Below are 22,582 nucleotides of genomic sequence, written 5' to 3'. Positions count from 1 at the left end.
AATGAGTTGTGAAGAGGACATGAGCTTATGAAGGGATATAGATAGCTTAGTGGGTGGGAAAAGATCTGGTAAATGGAATACAATGAGGGAAACAGTGAAATTGTCCCGTTTTGGCAGAAGGAATAAAATGGTGAGAGGTTGCAGAGCTCTGAGAGGTAGATAGGTCCAGGTGTCCTGGTGCATCAATCACAGAAAGTTGGTATGCAGATACAGCAAGTAATCAGAAAATCTAATAAAATGTTGTGGATGATTGTGAAGCGAATTCAATGAGAGAGTGAGGAGGTTATGTTTCAGCTATACAAGATATTGGTGAGACCACCTTTAAATGACTGTGTTTTTTAGTGCTGGCCATCTATGGAAGAATATTAATGTATTTGAAGCAGTTCAGAAGATTTTCTATACTAATGCCTAAAATGAGAAGATTTCTTTATGAAGGAAGAGTGTGTAGGCTAGATCTGTATTGTCTGGAGTTTAGAAGAGTCAGAGGTGACTTAATTGAATCTCAGGATTCTGAGGGGACTCACCAAGTGGATGTCAAAAGCAGGCTTCCTCTTGTGGGAGCATCTAGAACTTGGGGTCATAGTTTTAAAATATGGAGTTGCCTATTTAAGATAGCGATGAGGAAACACGTTTTCCGTCAGAGGGTTGATTCTCTGGAATTCCCTTCCTCAAAAGGCAATAGATGTAGACTCTGTAAATATTTATAAGGCATAGGTAGATAGATTCTTAATTACCATGGGGCTGAAAGTTTATTTGGGGTATGCAGGAATGTATAGTTGAGGTCCAAATGAGATTAGCCATCACCTTATTGAATCAACCAATGGCAGAGAAGGCTGAAAGGACTGAATGACCTACTCTTTTTATTTGTTTGTATGATTATATGAATGCTACAGCCTTGACATCACATACGTGGCATTTTTTAAAAATTAACTGCATTTTTTCAATCAATTAATAGCTCCCCTCCTTACACTATCCCAGCTTCACACGCTATGCACTTGAATAGCACTGAGTAACGCTTATGTTTATAAAAATTATTCAATCAGCTTGCTACAACATGTGTCCAGGTCAAGTGGGTCTTGAACTCTGACCTGCTGACCAAGAGGTAAGGATGCTACTGCTGCACCCCATCCATGTTTCTATTAATAATCTTGCAAAAACAATGGGTCAGTTCCGCTAAAAGCAGAGAAAATAACATAAATTCGTTAAAAACTGAAAGAACTGCAGATGCCGTAAATCAGGACCAAAAAGTTGCTGGAAAAGCTCAGCAGCTCTGACAGCATCTGTGAAGAAAAAAAACAGAAAAAAACCAAATTCATTACCCGAGTAATTAGTTACACTTGGCCTCCAAGAGTTTGTGCATTCCTGTTTAAGTTTGGAAGAAATTTAACTCATTTCCTTTAAGAATTAAATTACCTCTTTTGAAAAGTGATTCTTAGTTATTTGCTAAATGTATTTAAAAGAAAGCTGATTTTAACCCCTGAGATCCCCTCACTCACCCAAAACGTTGTTTTACATTCTGAGCAGACCTATACATGAATAAGTCTGAATACAAAATTCTCATGTATTGCACCGAGAAAAGAGACGATATATTCCAAGATAACTCTGATTAAATCATAAAACTCAAGCAAACTGAAATTGTAGTGATTATAACACAGTCAACCATGTGAATCTCATAAAATATGATTTCCCTGATTGGGGCTGTTAATCTGGTCCAATCAGGAACCCCTGGCTGACAGATAAAAGTAGGAATGTCAGACATCCGATACTCTGAGATCTGTCTCTGAGGGAGCTGGATCTGTGTTAAGGACTTTCCACATGTAAATTAAAAAGGTGACTTGGTGACAGGATAATGGCCTCTGTAGTGTTTTCAATGGTGACAAGACTAAAACGTGCTCCAGAAGAAATTTTCTCGCAATAATTGGTCTTTGAGTTGGAGTAAGCATTTCTGGCTGTTATTCAGGCAGGTTTGACTCGTTAATTCTGCCGTTAATGACTGGGTCTGGTATGTGGAAATAATGCATTATTTTTTCTGGGCAAATGACATTAGGGCAGATAAAAAACAATGAGTAGTTCTCCTGACAGCCTGTGAAGCCACAGCTTTTTCTGTTATTAGAAGCCTAACTTTCCCTGAGGCACCAGATAATAAAACCTTCCAAGAGTTGACAGATTTAGTTAATGAGATGCTGAGGCACCATTTGGTATGTGGGATTAATGATGTGACCGTGCAAAAATGCCTAATAGCTAAAGCCCAACTGATCTTAAAACAGGCACTGCAACTGACTTTATCATAGGAAAATGCAGCAAGTGGAGCATCTGAGTTGCAGGGTTTTCCGATGGAAGTGGACACTGTCACCAGGCCAACTGAGCTTAAGGAATAGACTTGAGTGAAGGCAAATGCTAAGCCTTACTCAGAACGTATCCTAAACAGAGGGACTTGAGGTCAGCCCACAGCAAATCCCCAAAACAAAGCCAAGCTTAGGCCTAACAGTTAAAAGCTTCATCAGGATCCAGGCCGGAAAGCCATTCAGTTGCTGCTGTTACGTGCACTTAAGGCACCAAAAGTGTCCCACTGGACCTAAATTGAGTAACCACATCAGTAGATGTGCAGGTGAACATCTCTTTGATGTGGGAGGTCTTCTTGGAGCCTCGGATGGGGGTGAGAGGGTAGGTGTAGGGACAGGTGTCGCACTTCCTGCAGCTGCAGGGAAAAGCCCCGGGAGTGGTGGGGCTGGTGGGGAGTGTGAAGCGTTCAAGGGAGTCATGGAGAGAGTGGTCCCTCCGGAAAGCAGAAAAGGGTGGGAAGGGAAAAATGTCTTTGGTAATCGGGTCGGATTGCAGATGGTGGAAGTGTCAGAGGATGATGCATTGGATCCAGAGGTTGGTGGTGTGGTTCGTGAGGATGAGGGGGATTCTGTTTTAATTATTATTGCGGGGAGGGGTGTGAAGGATGAGATGCGGGACATGGGAGAGACTGCACATCTGCTAACGTGGTATACTGTATCCGCTGTTCCTGTTGTGGCCTCCTCTACATCGGGGAAACCAAGCAGAGGCTTGGGGACCACTTTGTGGAACACTTCCACTCGGCTTGCATCAAACGATTGCACCTCCCAGCGAACCATTTCAACTCCTCCTCCCACTCTTTGGACAACATGCCTATCCTGAGCCTCCTGCAGTGCCGCAACAATGCTACCTGAAGGTTGCAGGAACAGCATCTGATATTTCGCTTTGGAACACTGCAATCCAATGGTATCAATATGGACTTCACAAGCTTCAAAATCTCCCCTCCCCGACCACATCCCAAAACCAGCCCAGCTCGTACCTGCCTCCCTAACCTGCCCTCCCCACCTACCCATTCCTCCCACCTTAAGCCCCACGCTGATCTCCTACCTACTAGCCTCAACCCACCTCCTTGACCTGTCCATCCTCCCTGGACCAACCTATCCCCTCCTTAACCCCAAACTACACTCACCTTTACTGGCTCCAACCCTGCTTTCTTGACCTGTCTGTCTCCTCTCCACCTATCTTCTCCTTTCTCCATCTTCTATCTGCCTCCCCTGAGATGCTGCTTGGCCTGCTGTGTTCGTCCAGCCTCACATTTTATTATCTTGGATTCTCCAGCATCTGCAGTTCCCATTATCTCTCTCCCCCTTTCCCCCTATTTATTTCAGAATCCCCTTCCTCTCCCCCATTTCTGAAGAAGGGTCTAGACCCAAAACATCAGCTTTCCTGATCCTCTGATGCTGCTTGGCCTGCTGTGTTCATCCAGCTCTACACCTTGTTGTCTCAGATTCTGCAGCATCAGCAGTTACTACTATCCCTGTTGGAAAAGCTCAGCAGGTTTGGCAGCATCTGTGAAGAAAAATCAGAATTAATGTTTCAGGTCCAGTGACCCTTCCTCAGAACTGAAGAAGGGAATGAATTTCTTCTGAGATGCTCTGGGCACAAGAAGTGAGCTACTATGCATTACACCCCGCCTTTATCTGAGGCATAGTCAGAGGAATCTGAGCTGGTGCTAAAACGCCCCAGGAGGAGCTATCAAAAAAAACTGGCCTATGTCTTCTGACTCAGAGCGGGAGGGATGCAGTGGTCGCAATGATGTCAGTCAGGTGGACGTCATAGAATATGAGTTCCCTGATTGGGGCTGTTAACCTGGTCCAATCAGGGAACCCTTGCAGACAGATGTTAACAAAAGTGTCAGGCATCCTGTTTATCCTGAGTGTTGGCTCTGAGGGAACTGGATCAGTGTTGAGGACTTACCACATAGAAATAAAGGGTGATTTGGTGAGTGGCATCCAGCTCCTGTAGAGTTATTTCAGAAATTTTGTCTTATTCACTTCAGTTAAGTGCAACTTCTCAATTCATTTCTTGAAAACCATCCAATTGGACGTTAAAAAAAAGATAGAATGGAGTACATTCTAAATGTAAGTAGAAACAGTGCAAGTTCAAAGAAAGTTGGGATGCATAGGTCATTAACATGATATGAAGAGGTCCAGAAAATATTCAGCTAATGGAAATGTTATTGGTTCTCTCTCAAGGAACAGTGTGCAGAGGTAGAGCTATACAAGATCTGAGTTAGACAACACCTGGAATACCATTTCAGAAATTGCCTAGTAAGCAGCTGAATTCAAGGGAGTTAGGGATAGGCAATAATTAATGGTGATACCTATACCTCTTGAAACAAAAAAAAACAAAAGACTATTTCAGCTGTTTGAGGGAATCAACAACTGAGAAGCATGGTCTAAAAGTTCAAGCTACACCTCTCAAATGAAATTAGAAAACACTTCTACACTCAAAGAGGAATGAAAAATTTGGAATCCTCTTCCATGAGTAACAATTAATGCAAATAAATTTTTAATTTTAAATCTGAGATTGATAGCTTATTTTATGTATATTTGCCAACAGATACAGGGCAAAAGCTGGATTTGTGGAACAAAAACAGAAATTGTTGAAAAACCTCAGCAGGGCTGGCGCCATCTGGGGAGAGAAAGCAGAGTTAATGTTTCAGGCCCAGTGACCCTTCTTCAGAACCGATTGTGGTTAGGAAATGTCTGGTATATATGTTGAAGATGGAGAGGGAGAGGGGAGGAGTAAAGGATAGGTAGTGATGGAGTCCAGAGAGATAAAAAGACAGCAATTGGGCAGACAAAGGAATGTGTAAAGGCCAACCCCTGGGAGAAACAATAGCTGCTAAAGGGGACCATTAATGACTGACAATGTGTTCGTTGTGGTAGTGGCCCATGTGACAGCAAGGCCTGGTGTGTGGGGTTGGGGGAAAGACATGGGAGAATGTGTTCAGGTTCTCAATTTATTGAACTCAAAATTGAGTCCTGTGGGTTTCCAAATGGGAAAGTAAGATAGTAGGAACTGCAGATGCTGGAGAATCTGAGACAACAAGGTGTAGAGCTGGATGAACACAGCAGGCCAAGCAGCATCAGAGGAGCAGGAAAACTGACATTTCAGGCCTAGACCCTTCTTCAGAAATGGGGCTCATTTCTGAAGAAGGATCTAGGCCCAAAACATCAGCTTTCCTGCTCCCATGATGCTGCTTGGCCTGCTGTGTTCATCCAGCTCTAGATCTTATTATCTGGGAAAGTGAAATGTTGTTTTTCCACCTTCGCTGAAGCACTGCACAAGCCTGGGACAGAGATGTTGGTCAGGAATCACGATGGTGGGTTGAAGTGGAAAGCAACAAGGAGCTCAGGATCATTTTTGCGGACAGAGAGTAGGTGTTCTGCAAAATAGTTAACATCTCCACGAAGTAGAGGAGACCACATTCTGAGTAGCATGTACAACAGATTAGATTGAGTGATGTGCATGTAAATCACTGCTTCACCTGGAACGTCTGCCTGGGCCCTTAGATCGTGAGGAGGGAAGGTATATTGGCAGATTTTACACCTTCTGTGATTGCAAAGAAGACACTGTGGGCTGTGGGGCAGTGTTGGAAGGAGTGGACCAGGGTTTCCCAGGGTGAACAGTCTCTACAGTGGCAGAAATAGCAGCCAATGACCCTTTAGATGTGGATGCTGCTAAGTGATGACTAGGAGGACCCTATCAGTGTTATTGGAGGGAAGAGAAGGGTTCCAAGCTGTAATGTGGGAGATGGTTCAGGTAGGGCCCTGTCAACCGTGGTTGTCAAAGTTTATTAAAAAGCGATGGATGGGTTTGAGGGTATAGTTGGAGGATTTTGGAGAAGCATGGCGGACAGAGACCGTAAATGGTTTGTAAACAAGAACTATGACTCTAAATTTGGGACATTGGTTCTCTTTTCCTCAATGTGGTGATGAAATGTCAGGTAAATCTTAGGCTGTACATATTTTATGTTGTAGTTAGTTAGATTGAGAAACTGGAAGAGAGCTCAGCAGATCATTAGGGCATCTATAGGAAAAAACCTAATGGCTCCGAAGGGAGAATTTAGGACGCGCATTTACAAAGTCAGTGGGAACACTATAAGGGTGTGTTTGGAAGATCAGTGAAGTGAACATTTGAGAAGTTCATCTCTTGAACACTAGTGTATCATTTGGCTATATTCCCCAGAGAATATTTGAACACTGTATGCTGTTCTTTCCCAGTTCTCAAACTGGGACACAGGAATCTGACAAAGACTAATCATTTTGATTTTTTTAGTAAATTCCGTAATGTTTCTTTTAGACTGAGTTGCTGATCATATGATTTCATGGGCAGTAAATTAATAATTTCACCTGTCTGTGCCTTCTAACACACAGGCCTAAATTACACTAACTCACTAATAAAATATCTATCAGCTTCTAGGCCAGTACTTGCAAGCTGTTTTTGAATACATGATTTTTAACATAAAAATCAGCACAATCACAGACAAGAAAACCAAACAGCAATAGATCAGCATTGTAACATTTACCGTGGAATTACTTAACATTGCATATCGTAGATCACCATTAAACATGAAAACATATCTTTTTAAAGTTCTTTGTAAAATGTGTGGTAACAAGGTGTAGAGCTGGACGAACACAGCAGGCCAAGCAGCATCAGAGGAGCAGGAAGGCTGACATTTCAGGTCTGGACCCTTCTTCAGAAAACATCCCTTTTTCTGAAGAAGGGTCCAGACCCGAAACATCAGCCTTCCTGCTCCTGTGGTGCTGCTTGGCCTGCTGTGTTTGTCCAGCTCTACACCTGGTTATCTCAGATTCTCCAGCATCAGCAGGTCCTCCTATCTCTTGTAAAATGTGTAATATTTTATGCAATCTCTGATCCAATACATCACCTGAACTATTCCAGTTTAAGGACCTTGACCAAGGAGCATCAGAATCATGGGTTGAGGGTCTTGAGGTGACTGATATTGATATTTCCCAGGTGGTTCCACAGTACCAGGGCTGATAAGGCTGGGCCCAAACAGGCTGCAGGCCACCACTGAGTTCATCATTAAAGTCTAAGTGAAGAAGCACTAACAGAAGCCTGTGGCTTGGACAGAGAAACTGAGATGGGCAGGGAAAGGGCAAAGCTGAATGCCACCTGTATGACAGTGCCGGCACAGTCTCAGGGGACGAGGAGTTCACAACCCTTATTGCTCTTTCTGTGATACTCTGTGCTGTATGTGTAATTAATTAAACTTCTAGATTTATTATAAAAGCTCAGGAATTTGTGGATACCATGAGAAAAGTTAAAGGGCTGTTTCTATTTTAATTTTAGTCTTTGACTCTGATGAAGATTTGGACTGTTTCAGCATCATTCACCTCACTGAGGTGGTTGTGGATTTGTAGCTGCAATGATGTGAATCTCGTGCTTGTGTTGTGGTCCTTTGTAAGTTTGTGAGATTTGGCCAAGATGAAGTTAAAAGGTGGTTACTTCTAAAATATCTCTTTGGTTTTGGCTCTTTCTTGATGGCCTAGGTAAGAACATGCTACTGTTTCATTTAGAAACAGCTAATCAAAATGAATTTGTCTGTTATCATTGATGTGTGCAGACAAGCAAACTCATAGTTAGCCTCTGGGTGTAACTGTCAAAAAGCGAGTGAGCTTTTGAGGGTTTGATGTCTACAGCTTTCTGTTGTAGCCGTATTGTAAAAACCTTCAGTCCTGGGAGTGATTTGAATTGAATACTTCTTGAATGTCACTAACCTGCCTTTGGCAGTTACTGAATGAGGGGAAATAATGCTGCATGTGAGGTACCTGTGTGATTTCCTGACAAAACCGCCTGAGCTGCTGTAGCCCCACAGCTTTTTCTTACTCCTTGCTTGACAGTGCTGTACTGTGGTAACTGTTTTCATTTGTCTATCCACAGATCAGAGAGTAACCTCTTTCTGCACATTGAATGATATGCGGTCAGCGCAGAGCATGGAGGGTTCTGAGGAATTAGGCCTAGATGTTGGCCAAGCAGACAGAAAGGATCACTCTGATGATACAGGGTATGTATAACTCGAGGCTATTCCAGTAACCTTGAAGTCAAGTGTACACAGTATGGTTTCAGTTTCAATGATCAAGTGTAACAGAGCCAAGAAATTCTTCAAATAGTTCATGAGGTTTAAACTGGGAAGTCAAAAGGGTAAAGACTTTTAGCAATTTAGCCTTTGTCGCTCACAATTTATTTATCTCTATGTCAATGAATTGAGTATTCATATTAATTGTGCTCTGGAATCTGATTTTTTAAAAATTTATGATAATCGAGCACTCCCATCCCACAGTTTCTGTTTTCAACTCTTAGGCCTTCGGCCTTCAATTAAGACTGCTGTTCAGCCTATGCATCAGTCTGGCAATGACCATTGTATAGCTGTCAGTAGGTCAGTAGAAGTTTCCCTACTTCAAACCTGTTGGATCACAGCCGGAGTTCCATTGCACATTTCTCCCCTGAATACGTTGCATTGATTTACTGGTGATAATGTATATTTTGTGTTTGAAGATTTTACAATGTTTTGTGGAACACCTCTTTGTCTTTTGACATGTTTGGATGGACACACTCTCTGAGGAATGAACTCCCTTTAGTTTTCGGTGCTAGTCAGTGCATAATGTGGTTTAGTTGCTAAGGAATAGCTGGTTTGCCTGTCTCATTAAGACCTGATTCCTAAGTAAACATTGTATGATGGAATTTAAAAGTTAATTGTGCTTCAAAACTGAAGACCAAACTCTGGCTCCTTTTACAGAAAAGCCTGTGGAGACTGCAGATATTATATATGCCTATATCCTAGCGAGTTTTTCTGCACTTTGCAAATGACTGACATTGTTATTTTTATGTTATTTTTAAGAAGTTCAGTAAGATGTAATGTCCAAAGTATGACATGAAGTGTGTATAATGTTTTTGCAAATCAGACATGGTCTTGCTCACAATTAATCACAGAATTTGCAACTTTGTTGTAGTGCACTATAAAAGGGACATTTTGTTAGCTGAGCCATTTATGTGAAGAGATAATGCATTACATAATATACATTTAACATTGTATTCCTTCCACACCCCTCCATAAAGTATGAGACGGTATACTTATTCAGCTCTCTGATATTTCTTCTATTTAATTTTCAATTTACTCCACTTGACTAAGCATCCGTTTCCTTTTATAAGGAAAGATAAGACATAGAAGCAGAAATAGGCCATTCAGCCCATTGTTCTGTGAAACCATGATGGATTTGTTCATCATCAAGTATGCTTTCTTGCCTTTTCCCTTGACTCCCTTACTGATTAGAAATCTGTCTAACTCAGCCTTGAGTATATATGATGACCCAGCCTCAACAGCCCTCTGTTCCTGTAAAGAATTCCACAGATTCACAACCTTTGGGAGAAGTTTCTCCTCATTTCTGCCTGAAGTGTGTCACTCCTTATTCTGAGATTATGCTCTCTGGTCCTAGGCTGTTCCACTAGGGAAAACATCCTTTCTGCATCAGCCCTGTCGAGTCCTCTTAGGGAAGAGTGTTTTCACTGCCATTTGTGTGAACTGGAAAAGTTATATTGCTCACCAGATTTTTAAAGCTTTGGTACTCTTGCTTTGACTTGGGACCTTTGTGTGCCTTTGAGATTGGGAAAGAAAGTATAGCTGTCCACCCAAATTAGATTTTTGTGTGGATGATTGAGGAATGGAGAAAGGCAGTGCAGGGTTAGGAAGGGCAGGTGAAGCAGGCTTGTGGAAGGTGATGGGGTCACCTGACCTACTTTGCCATGGCTTCCCAAACAGGTTTTCCCCAATATAGGAATTATCTAGTTTAAACGTGAAATATGAGCTTCCACAAATGAGAAATGCCATGCTCCCAGTAAATAATGTAATCTTCCATCCAAGCATGACATGGATTTATTTAGTAGTGAATGGACTTATACTGCTTTGTTGAGCCCTTTCATTTACATTAGGCACTTAAAGTGCATTTTTTTCCCATTGACCCTTGATATGATTTTAACTGCTGAAATAGTGCCAAGGGAACTTTTATGTCCACCTGAGAGGTTCAATGATTGATACAAAATATGGCACCTTAAACAGTTACCCTGTCATTGCCCCCACTGAGTCTCCTCTGCTTCAAGGAAAACAACCCCCGTCTATTCAATCTCTCTTTATTACTAAAACTTTCCAGCCCAGACAACATCCTGGTAAATCTCTTCCTGCTGTCATATTCCTCATATAATGTAGATTCCAGACTGCAGACAATACTCTAGCTGTGGCCTAACCAACATTTAATACCTGCTCTTAAACTCTGAGCCTCTGCTATTGAAGGCAATTATCCTCTACGTCTTCTTAGCCACTTTATTTACCTGTCGCACAACCTTACGGGACCGATGGACATCCACACCAATGTCCCTGTGATCCTTAGTGCTGCCCAGGGGCCTATTATTCATCATTTATTCCCTTGCCTCATTTTGCCTGCCCAGGTGCATCACCACACCCTTATACGGATTGAATTCCATTTCCCGCTGAACAGTCCATCTGATCAACCTGTGTACATTCTCCTGTAATCTGAGGAAATTCTCTTCAGTATATTTTACTTCACCAATTTTTGTATCATCCAAAAGCCAACTGATCAACTGTGCAACATTCAGGTCTAAATTGTTCAGATATACCATTAATAGCAAGAGTCCACTGAACCCTACTGGACACAAGGTTCCAGTCACAAAAACACCCACTGACTATCACCCACTGCTTTCTGCCAGTCAACCAGTTCTGTATTCAGCTTGCCAATTTTTCTTGGATTACATGGGCTTTAACCATTACTATTAGTCTCCCATGTGGAACCTTATCAAAAGCCTTTCTGAAGCCAGAGTAGACTATTTCAAATGCATTGCCCTCATTTAAACATCTGGTTACCTCCTCATTAAATTCAACCAAGTTAGTCAGACATGACCTTTCCTTACAAAAGCCATGCTAACTAATTGGCTCTTGATTAATCCTTGCCTGTCCAAGTCCATTTTGTCCCTCACAATCACTTCCAATAGTTTCCCCACCACTAATGTTAGACTGACCAGCCTGAAGTTTCTTGGGTTATCTCTTGCTTCCTTCTTGAATACGATACCACGTTGGCTGTCCCCAGGTCTCAAGGTCTGAAACTTTATGTGCATTTGTGTTCTGATTTCCACTCCCCACCACAGGGAACAAATTCTCTATCTACCTTAATAAATATTTTAAATATTTCAAAGATCCTGATGAGACCATCCAACTATTTAAATGGAATATAAACCAAATTTATGAACATAGAACATAGAACATTACAGCACAGTACAGGCCCTTCGGCCCTCGATGTTGTGCCGACCTGTCATACCGATCTCAAGCCCATCTAACCTACACTATTCCGTGTACGTCCATATGCTTATGCAACCTGTCCTCATAATTAAAACACTTAACGTTCTTCCCATCTGCAAATCTGGATATAAAACTCTTGATTCCTTCATTCAAGTCATTTGAAAAGCTGAGGTTACACTAAAAATCTTTGGAAAATACCATTTGACATGGTGCAGCACGGCGGCTCAGTGGTTAGCACTGCAGCTTCACAGCACCAGGAACCCGAGTTCAATTCCAGCCTCGGGTAACTGTCTGTGTGGAGTTTGCACATTCTCCCTGTGCCTGCGTGGGTTTCCTCTGGGTGCTCCGGTTTCCTCCCACGGTCCAAAGATGTGCAGGCTAGGTGGATCGGCCATGCTGAATTGCCCATAGTGTTCAGGGGTGTGTGGGTTATAGGGGAATGGGTCTGGGTGGGATGCTTCAAGGGGCAGTGTGGCCTTGTTGGGCCGAAGAGCCTGTTTCCACACTGTAGGGAATCTAAACACTTCCCATTCGATAATGCTGTCTTATGCCAAACCAAAATACTGCAGATGTTGGAAATTTGAATGAAAGGGTATCAGTCTAAACATTAACTCTTTCTCTGTCTACAGATACGAATGAATCTGATGAATATTTCCAGCATTTTCTATTTTTATTTCTGTTATGCATATTGTGTGGAATGTCCTTGAAGCTTTACTGGTGACAAGCACGCGAGACAAAGCACTTTCAACCTGATTTCTTGTACTGTACCATGTTTAAGACTGTGTTTGAATTTATTGGTTGGTTTCTGTTAGCTTTACAGATTGTCATGTGCTAGTTCTCACGTGTTTAATATATCTGTAGTCTTTGCAGTACATGCAAGTGCAAAGAATTCAATGATGTGACTGCTATTTAACACTAACCCAAAACTAGGGATTAATTAGAAGTCATGTGAGGAAAGCGTAAAGCTAAATTTTACTGATCTTTGTTTGCTATGTTGGCTTTGTGATCTCAGCAGTACGTTTATTATTGGTATCAGATGGTTGTGCTTTTAACATTGAAAAGTATTAACATATGCCTTTGTGCAGTAGTTAACTGGTAGTGATAATATTACAAGGTGTAGAGCTGGATGAACACAGCAGGCCAAGCAGTGTCAGAGGAGCAAGAATTTTCTGAAGAAGGGTCCAGGCCCAAAACGTCAGCCTTCCTGCTCCTCTGATGTTGCTTGGCCTGCTGTGTCCATCCAGCTCTGCACCTTGTTATCTCAGATTCTCCAGCATCTGCAGGTCCTGCTATCTCTGTGATAGTATTACATTTGAATTTTCTGTATGTATTCAGCCACTTAGATTAGATTAGATTCCCTACAGTGTGGAAACAGGCCCTTCAGTCCAACAAATCCACACTGCCCCTTGCAGCATCCCACCCAGACCCATCCCCGTATAACCCACACACCCCTGAACACCAGGGGCAATTTAGCACGGCCAATTCACCTAACCTGCACAACTTTGGACTGCGGGAGGAAACCGGAGCACCCGGAGGAAACCCACACAGACACGGGGAGAATGTGCAAACTCCACACAGACAGTCACCCGAAGCTGGCCCTGGTGCTGTGAGGCTGCAGTGCTAACCACTGAGCCACCGTGCTGTCCAATGTACTTATGTAGCATTTGCTCCAATTTCTTTTGGCCTCAAGTCAATAAGTACTTTCTTCATTTAAATGGAATGTAATAACTACACTATTCTACATCAAGATGTCATTTAGGTGTGCATTTTACCAAATATTGCCCTGTGGTCCTTTCAATGGATCATACATTTCACTTTACCTTGGAGTGCAATTTGAACAATGTACAGATGTCATCTGAAGCCAGATCCTTGTATTCTCTGCTGTATCTGTTGAGCTGAAGAAATTGGATTACAAGGAGTGTCAATGAAAACTGAACTACTTCTAAGTGAAAAAGGAAGACTGAGAGTTGATATGATGGCTGTTTTTCAGATTCTAAAGAAACCAAATAATGTAAATCATGAGCTGTTTCATTCCAGAACATTTCTAATGTGTAGAGAAGATTATTTTGAAATCAAAACAATCTGCAGAAACAATATTTTGGTGAATTTGTTAGAGTTCTTTATCTATCCTATTTGTTACATCTTTTAAAGGATAACTAGTAAATGTAGTGTATTTCAGTTTTCAAAAGGCATTTGATTAGGTGTCACATGAAGGGTTACTGCACAAGATGAAATCTTTTTGATATCGTAGCACAGATAGAGGACAGGCTAACCCATAGGAAATCAGAGGTTAGCATAAATTGTAATTTTCAAGTTGGCAAACTATAATTAATGGAATACCATAGGGATCTATCTGGGGCATGACCTATTTGTGACTCGGATGAAGGAACCATTGTAGTTAAATTTGCTGAGTATAAAGTGGGAAAATGTAAAGTTGTCCACTTTGGCAGGATCAGTAGAAAAGCAGAGTATTATTTAAACAGAATGCTGCAATACAATGGGATCTGGTTGTACTCATATGTAAATCACAAACAAAAAAAATCAGCATGCAAGTAAAGAAGGTAATTAGGAAGCCCAAAGGAATGTTGGTGATAGCATATAAATGTAGGAAAGTTTTGCTACACCCATTTAAGGTATTGGTGAGACCATACCCAGAGTATTGTGTACAATGTTGGTCACCTTCTTTAAGGAGTGACACAGTTGCACTGGAAACAGTTCATTGAGGTCGACTTTTGGGAAGTTACTCAGCACAGAATTTCTAGTCTCTGGTTTGTTCTTGTAGTCATAGTACTGAAATCACTAGTCCAATTCAATTTCTGGTCAATGGTAAACCCCAGGATAGTGGGAGATTCTATTACAGTGATGCCAATAGAACATCTCTGAATCTGCCTTCAGTTGTGAGCCCCCAAGCGTTAACAGAACTGCCCTTAGTGAAAAATACCATATTGAAAAGATGCTACTGCCAATTCTTCCACTTCTACCACTTCTGCACCCAAGATGGGGCGTTCCACTCCCAAACATCCCAGATGCCCTCTTATTTCAAGATCCGCAACTTGCCCCCTTCGGTGGTCGAAAATGCTCTCAACCGCATCTCTTGCGTTTCCCACACATCTGCTCTCACATCCCCTCCCCACAACAAGAACAAAGACAGAATCCTCCTAGTCCTCATGTATCACCCACTAACCTCCATATTCATTCGTGCCACTTCTGCCACCTGTATTCTGACCGCACAACCAAGGATATATTTCCTTGCCCACCCCATCTGCCATCGGTAGGGGCCGTTCTCTCCATCTCCCTCCTCCGCTGCACACTCCCCACTAGGCCCAACAGCCCCTGCACCTTTCCCTGAACAGCAGGAAGTACTACACCTGCCCCTACACCACCCCCTCAACTCCATTCAAGGAACCAAACAAACCTTCCACATCAGACAGATGTTCACCTGCACATCTGTTTGCGACAGTCGTCAGCACCTTCCAGTTGTGAACCACTTCAACTCCCCCTCCCACTCCCTGCATGACATGTCCATCCTGGGCTGCCTCCAGTGTTGTAATGATGCCTCCCCCTGGAAGCCGGAGGAGCAGCGCCTCATATTCTGCCATGGGAGCCTACAACCCAATAGTCTCAAAGTGGACTTTAGTAGTTTCAAAATCTCCACCCCCAGCTTCATCCCATGACCAACCCTCCTTGACCTGACACAACCTGGCCATCTTCTCTCCCACCTATCCACTCCTCCCACCTCATTGACCAATCCCCACAACTGCCTACCTGCACTCACCTACCACCATCCCAGCTACCACCCCCTGCCCTATCCCTCCTCTCTCTCTTTATTTCAGAGCTCCCTTCCCCCTCCCCCAATTGACACCACGCACACTGTAAAGGTATATCCACGATATGATAGAACGCAATTAAATGTATCAGAAATTAAGATATTCGTGGCTGATTTAAGTCTTCAGCCACTAACACCAATATTTTCTTCAAGTTCTTAACAGTCAGCCTCAGAACCATCGATTGTATATGTTGCTTCAATTACCTGATCCCTTACCTATGGCCAATTCCTGACCGTGAGATTCAGAGTCACAATGGGAACATTATTGCCTGTGAATTTCTGGAAATTATTGTTGTTGACTGTCACTCCAATTTTGCATTTCCTGTTGATTCAGAAATTAAAACTATGACCTCCCCTCCAAACTCCTTCAAGCAATTATACCTTTATACAAGCATCTGCAGGCTAGGCCTCCTTCAACTTTGAGAATCATAGCGTCTTTAATTTTCTCCAATACCGCAGAACTCCCAATATGTCCATGAAAATAGCTGAAGATTGTCGTCTCCTGAAAAATGCTTTCAGAGAAGCAGCCATTTGCTCAAAAGACAACCATTACTGCATAATTGGACACATGGAAAGACCAAAAGTCTAGCCATGTGCAAATTTATGCACAATCTAATAGGTTAAATGCCACATGTAGGAGCAAATTACTGCTGATGCTGGAAGTTGTACTGAATAAAAACAAGAAATTCCAGAGATCACAGCGCATCAGACAGCATCCATGGAGAAACAGCAAGCTAACATTTCAACAAAGAACAAGAACAAAGAAAATTACAGCACAGGAACAGGCCCTTCGGCCCTCCAAGCCTGCACCGATCACGGTCCTCTGTCTAACCTGTCATCTATTTTCTAACGGTCTGTGTCCATTTGCTCCCTGCCCATCCATATACCTGTCCAAATATATCTTAAAAGACGCCAATGTGTCTGCGTCTACCACCTCCGCTGGCAACACGTTCCAGGCACCCACCACCCTTTGTGTAAAGAACTTTACACGCATATCTCCCTTAAATTTTCCTCCTCTCACTTTGAACTCATGACCCCTAGTAAGTGAGTCCCCCCACTTTGGGAAAAAGCTTTTTGCTATCCAACCTGTCTATACCCCTCATGATTTTGTAGACCTCAATCAGGTCCCCCCTCAATCTCCGTCTTTCTAATGAAAATAATCCTAATCTACTCAACCTCTCTTAATCGCTAGCACCCTCCATACCAGGCAACGTCCTGGTGAACCTCCTCTGCACCCTCTCCAAAGCATCCACATCCTTTTGGTAATGTGGCGACCAGAACTGCACACAGTACTCCAAATGTGTCCGAACCAAAGTCCTATACAACTGCAACGTGACCTGCCAACACTTGTACTCAATACCCCACCCAATGAAGGAAAGCATGCCATATGCCTTCTTGACCACCCTATTGACCTGCGTTGTCACCTTCAGGGAACAATGGACCTGAACACCCAGATCTCCCTGTTGATCAATTTTCCCTAGGACTTTTCCATTTACTGTATAGTTCGCCCTTGAATTTGATCTTCCAAAATGCATCACCTCGCATTTGCTCGGATTGAACTCCATCTGCCATTTATCTGCCCAACTCTCCAATCTATCTATATTCTGCTGTAATTTCTGACAGTCCCCTTCACTATCTGCTACTCCACCAATCTTTGTGTCATCAGCAAACTTGCTGATCAGATTACCTACACCTTCCTCCAAATCATTTACATATATGACAAACAACAGTGTCCCAGCACAGATCCCTGTGGAACACCACTGGTCACAGGTCTCCAATTTGAGAAACTCCCTTCTACCACTACTCTCTGTCTCCTGTTGCCCAGCCAGTTTTTTTATCCATCTAGCTAGCACACCCTGGACCCCATGTGACTTCACTTTCTCCATCAGCCTGCCATGGGAAACCTTATCAAACGCATTACTGAAGTCCATGTATATGACATCTACAGCCTTTCCCTCATCAACCAACTTTGTCATGTCCTCAAAGAATTCTATTAAGTTGGTAAGACATGACCTTCCCTGCACAAAACCATGTTGCCTATCACTGATAAGCCCATTTTCTTCCAAATGGGAATAGATCCTATCCCTCAGTATCTTCTCCAGTAGCTTCCCTACCACTAACGTCAGGCTCACCAGTCGATAATTACCTGGATTATTCTTGCTGCCCTTCTTAAACAAGGGGACAACATTAGCAAGTCTCCTCTCCTCCGGGACCTCACCCGTGTCTAAGGATGCTGCAAAGATATCTGTTAAGGCCCCGGCTATTTCCTGTCTCACTTCCCTCAGTACCCTGGGATAGATCCCATCCGGACCTGGGGACTTGTCCACCTTCATGTCTTTTAGGATACCTAACACTTCCTCCTTCCTTATGTCAACTTGACCTAGACTAAGCAAACATCTATTCCTAACCTCAACATCTGTCATGTCCCTCTCCTTGCTGAATACCGATGCAAAGTACTCGTTAAGAATGTCACCCATTTTCTCTGACTCAGCACATAACTTTCCTTCTTTGTCCTTAAGTGGGCCAATCCTTTCTCCAGTTACCCTCTTGCTCTTTATATATGAATAAAAGGCTTTGGGATTTTCCTTAACCATGTTTGCCAGCAATATCTCATGTCCTCTCTTAGCCCTCTTAATCCCTCGTTTCAGATTCGCTTTACATTCCTGATATTCTTGCAAAGCTTCATTTGTCTTCAGTTGCCTAGACCTCATGTATGCTTCCTTTTTCCTCTTGGCTAGTCTCACAATTTCACCTGTCATCCATGGTTCCCTAATCTTGCCATTTCTATTCCTCATTTTCACTGGAACATGTCTCTCCTGCACGCTAATCAACCTCTCCTTAAAAGCCTCCCACGTACCAAATGTGGATTTACCTTCAAACAGTTTCTCCCAATCCACATTCCTCAGATCCTGCCGAATCTTGGTATAGTCGGCCTTTCCCCAGTTTAGCACTCTTCCTTTAGGACCACTCCCATCCTTGTCCATGAGTATTGTAAAACTTACGGAATTGTGGTCGCTATTTCCAAAGTAGTCCCCTACTGTAATACCAACCACCTGGCCGGGTTCATTCCCCAGCACCAGGTCCAGTATGGCCCCTTCCCAAGTTGGACTACATGCATTCTGCTCTAGAAAACCCTCCTGGGCACATCTTACAAATTCTGCTCCGTCTTGACCCCTAACTCTGAGTGAATCCCAGTCAATGCTGGGAAAATTAAAATCTCCCATCACCACCACCCTGTTTCTCCTACACCTTTCCATTATTTGTTCACATATTTGTACCTCTATCTCATGCTCGCTGTTGGGAGGCCTGTAGTACAGCCCCAGCATTGTTACTTTATCCTCCCTATTTCTGAGTTCTACCCATATTGCCTCACTGCTTGAGTCCTCCATGGGGCCCTTCTTCAGCACGGCTGTGATATTATCTTTGACCATTACTGCAACTCCTCCACCCCTTTTACCTCCCTCTCTATCCCACCTGAAGCATTGATATCCTGGGACAACTAGTTGCCAATCATGCCCTTCCCTCAAACAAGTCTCAGTAATAGCAATAACAACATACTTCCAGATACCGATCCAAGCCCTAAGCTCATCTACCTTGCCTACTACACTTCTCGCATTAAAACAAATGCACCTCAGACCACCTGTCCCGTTGTGTTCTTCAGACCTCTGATAAATAGTCATCTAGACTCAAAACTTGAGCTTGCTCTCTCTCCATGGATGCTGTCAGACCCACTGTGATCTTCAGGTTAAACGCCACCATTGACTCCAGAATCTCCAGATTGAATATCTTACATATTTTGTACCAGTGATTCCGTCTTGACTGTTGAGATTTGATCAACAAGTTTGCAGAATTAAGCCGTGTGAACATGCAAAAGAAAGTGGTAGCCCAATGGAACTCCTCAATGGATTTGTAAGATGAAAAGAATAGTGACAAATTGAGTTTAATCTGAAGAAGTATGAGGTAATGCATTTGAGGAAGACTAACAAAGAAGGGAATATGGAATAAATGGTTGGATGTTGAGAACAGATGAACCTTGTAATGCATTATCACAGCTCCCTGAGGGTGGCTGGTCAGGTAGATAAAGTGGTTAAAGAAGGTATATTAAGATATGACATAAAAGACCTGGAGTTCATGTGGAAATGTACAAAACAGTAGCTAGGGCAGAAATGGGGTATTGCATAGAGTTCCAGTCAACATAAAACAGGTGAGACGTAACCGTACAGAGAAGGTAAAAGGAAATTTAAATTGATGTTCCCTGGTTACAGGAATTTGAGTTGAGGGAAGACTGGTTATATAAGTGTGAAGCTGGAGGAACACAGCAGGCCAGGCAGCATTAGGGGAGCAGGAGCAGAAGCTCTCCTGCTCCTCTGATGCTGCCTGGCCTGCTGTGTTCCTCCAGCTGTACACCTTGTTATCTCAGACTCCAGCATCAGCAGTTCCTACTCTCACTGGATGTATAAGTGTTGTTTTCTTTGGAAGAGAGGAATATGGGTGGAGGAGATGCATAATTGAAGTGTATGAAAGCATCAGAAATATGCAAAGCATAGATAGGATGGTCCTATTCCCCTTGATTAATTCACAAAGGGTATAGATAGAGAGTAGACGGTTTAGAAAGGATTCAAGGACAATTCTTTTTCATCCAACAGCTGGTAGGAATCTGGAACACATTGTCTGAAATAGGAGAAGCAGAAACTCTCATAACATTCAAAGTATAATTGGTTGTGCACTTGAAGTGCTGCAGTCTACAAGGCTAAAAGCCAGAAAGTGGGATTGTCTGGGTGGCTTTATGTTGACCACCACAGGACACAAAAGGCCAAAGCACCTTATTCCTTACTTTAAATTTCTATGTCTTCATGAAAGTAATTGCCAAGGCAATAAATCAAAAAACATGAAATTGGCGATTGTAAACCTCTGCCCTTCTACTTTTGACCTCCCTATTTCAGGGACCAATAAAGTTCAGCTGCTACGTCCTGTACTTGAATCATTTAGTTCAAGCAGTTGACAACAATCCTGAACCTGTATTATAGCTGAGGTAGCTTTCTTCTCAAATTTACTGTAATGTTGCGTATGAAGCAACTCAAAGGCATTGTCTTTTCATCACATGACCTTTTCTAGCGTAACAAATTGGTATAACTTGATGCTTCTTGTCTTGAGTGGCAACCTAAATGGTCAAGAACATCTCACAATGAGTATTTATACAGTAAAACAAAATACTATAGATGTTGCAAAACTTAAATATAAATTTGAAATTGTCAGCAAAGCTCAGCAGATCAGTTAGAATTCATGGAAAGAAAGCAGAGTTATTAGACTGAGTTTCCCCGTTTATCACTCGTGTTTTTGAGTGACATTCATGGTACCTGGTCCACAGCCATTAGTGCCTTTTCACAAGCAGTCTTCCACTCTTCTCATTTATTACAAACAGGTATTTTTTGGTGAGAGATAGTAGGAACTGCAGATGCTGGAGAATCTGAGATACAAAGTGTGGAGCTGGATGAACATAGCAGGCTAAGCAGCATCAGAGGAGCAGGAAGGCTGACGTTTCAGGCCTTGACCCTTCTTCAGAAAACTATCACTAACTGTCCTTCCATCATACACAGTTCCTCCATTTTTCTCATTGCAGGAAAACCTGGCCCATAACCAAGACCAGTAGTGGTGAACAACGGTCTCCTCACTCCATTAAGGAGAAGATTCTCAACTTAGCTTGGGAAAAAAAGCAAGGTTTTCATATGTATTCTCCATCAACTGAAAGATTTTCACCTCTGAGTATCATTTCTTTATTAAACCTGGTGGCATAATCTGGTGAACACATCAGTGACACTCTTCACAGCTGGTTGAGGAAGAAATGCCCCAGGTTTCTGGCACTCACAGTTGGAAACCTGATTCATGATGACCCCATGGTCATAGCTAATAATAACTTCAGAAAAATATAGAGACAAGCGTAGGAACAGCTGGCACAAGGCTGAGCCTGTATATTTCTCGGCAGGACTCGACCCTCTAGGCAAAGGCACCCAGAGGACAATGAAGTACAAATTGAAACCAGATGGTTGGTATTACTGTAGCAATGGAGGCATGATTACATCTATAGTCCCTAGTCAGGGCCTCCAATTGCAAGAGTTGAAGGGGAGTAAAATGTTATTTATTCTGTTGATGATTTGCCTGGTGGTCCTGTGAGTGGCTCTGCTGGCCTGCCTGTGCCCGGTGGCACTACCCTTGCTCCCTGAAAGGAAGGGCACCTGCACTTAGACCAGTGAAGTGCAGGATTTTGTGCACATATCATACAGCATCAGCCATTTTACAGACTTGTTGCACAGTTTACATTGGATCTGACACAGCAAGGTTCCAACTTTGTACTCTTGTGAGTGAGTTACAGGCACTGCCTGTAATGCAAGAATTTAACTCCATCCTTATGGCCCAAGTACAATGAAACCCATACCCTGACTCAAGTTGCCCACTTTCCCAGGACTCCGGGGACAGTTGACTGGCAAGCCCTCAGAGCATCAATTGACTGACGCTCCAGGACTGATTATAGCCCACCCCCTGACTGACTCAGCAGGACAGCTCGACTGAGCACAGCCCACCCCCCAGACTGTTCTCTCCTCAGCAACCCCCTCACCTACGTGTAATCCCTGATCTGCTTGCACTTAACCTGCATGAGTGACCTAGGCAAAATCCCTGGACTGCAAGAACATACGTACCCCAACTTTGCTTGGACCATGTCCTCAACTGATCATAGGCAACCCTTGGATTTGAATCAGTTGAGTCCCTTGACCCACTGTGCAGTTCTCCATAACTGACTGTAATTCCACCTTCGTCCCACTGCAGACTGTATCTCTTTGACCTTAATGAATTGTTATTTTATTGAAGCACGTGCAGGGTATTTGCCGGATGAGCTGCTGAAACATGTTACAAAGTGACGCCAACATAGCACAGTGACACACAGCGACATGCCCACCCTTTGGCTGTTTAGTGCTTCTCACCCAGACAAGTCACTTACATTTCCCTCTGCACTGAAAAAGCAATGCAAACAATAGAGGCAGGTGGCCTGTAACTGAGCACACTAGAGTCTATGCTTTAGAAAA

General features: G+C 42.9%; 1 protein-coding gene across 6 annotated transcripts in view; it reads left to right on the top strand.

Annotated features, from left to right (window-relative positions):
• LOC125452648 (signal-induced proliferation-associated 1-like protein 2) overlaps positions 1 to 22,582 on the top strand; it is a 548,569-nt gene that overhangs the window by 489,301 nt on the left and 36,686 nt on the right. For all 6 annotated transcript variants that reach the window (XM_059645560.1, XM_059645563.1, XM_059645558.1 and 3 more), the window contains one exon: positions 8,254 to 8,377. In XM_059645560.1, the coding sequence (XP_059501543.1) occupies positions 8,254 to 8,377 (124 nt within the window). The remainder of the gene's footprint in view (positions 1 to 8,253; positions 8,378 to 22,582) is intronic.

This window comes from Stegostoma tigrinum, chromosome 4, assembly GCF_030684315.1.
Source record: "Stegostoma tigrinum isolate sSteTig4 chromosome 4, sSteTig4.hap1, whole genome shotgun sequence".
Lineage (NCBI taxonomy): Eukaryota > Metazoa > Chordata > Chondrichthyes > Orectolobiformes > Stegostomatidae > Stegostoma > Stegostoma tigrinum.
Note: the sequence above shows the minus strand (reverse complement) of the source record. Positions and strands in the feature narration are given on the sequence as shown.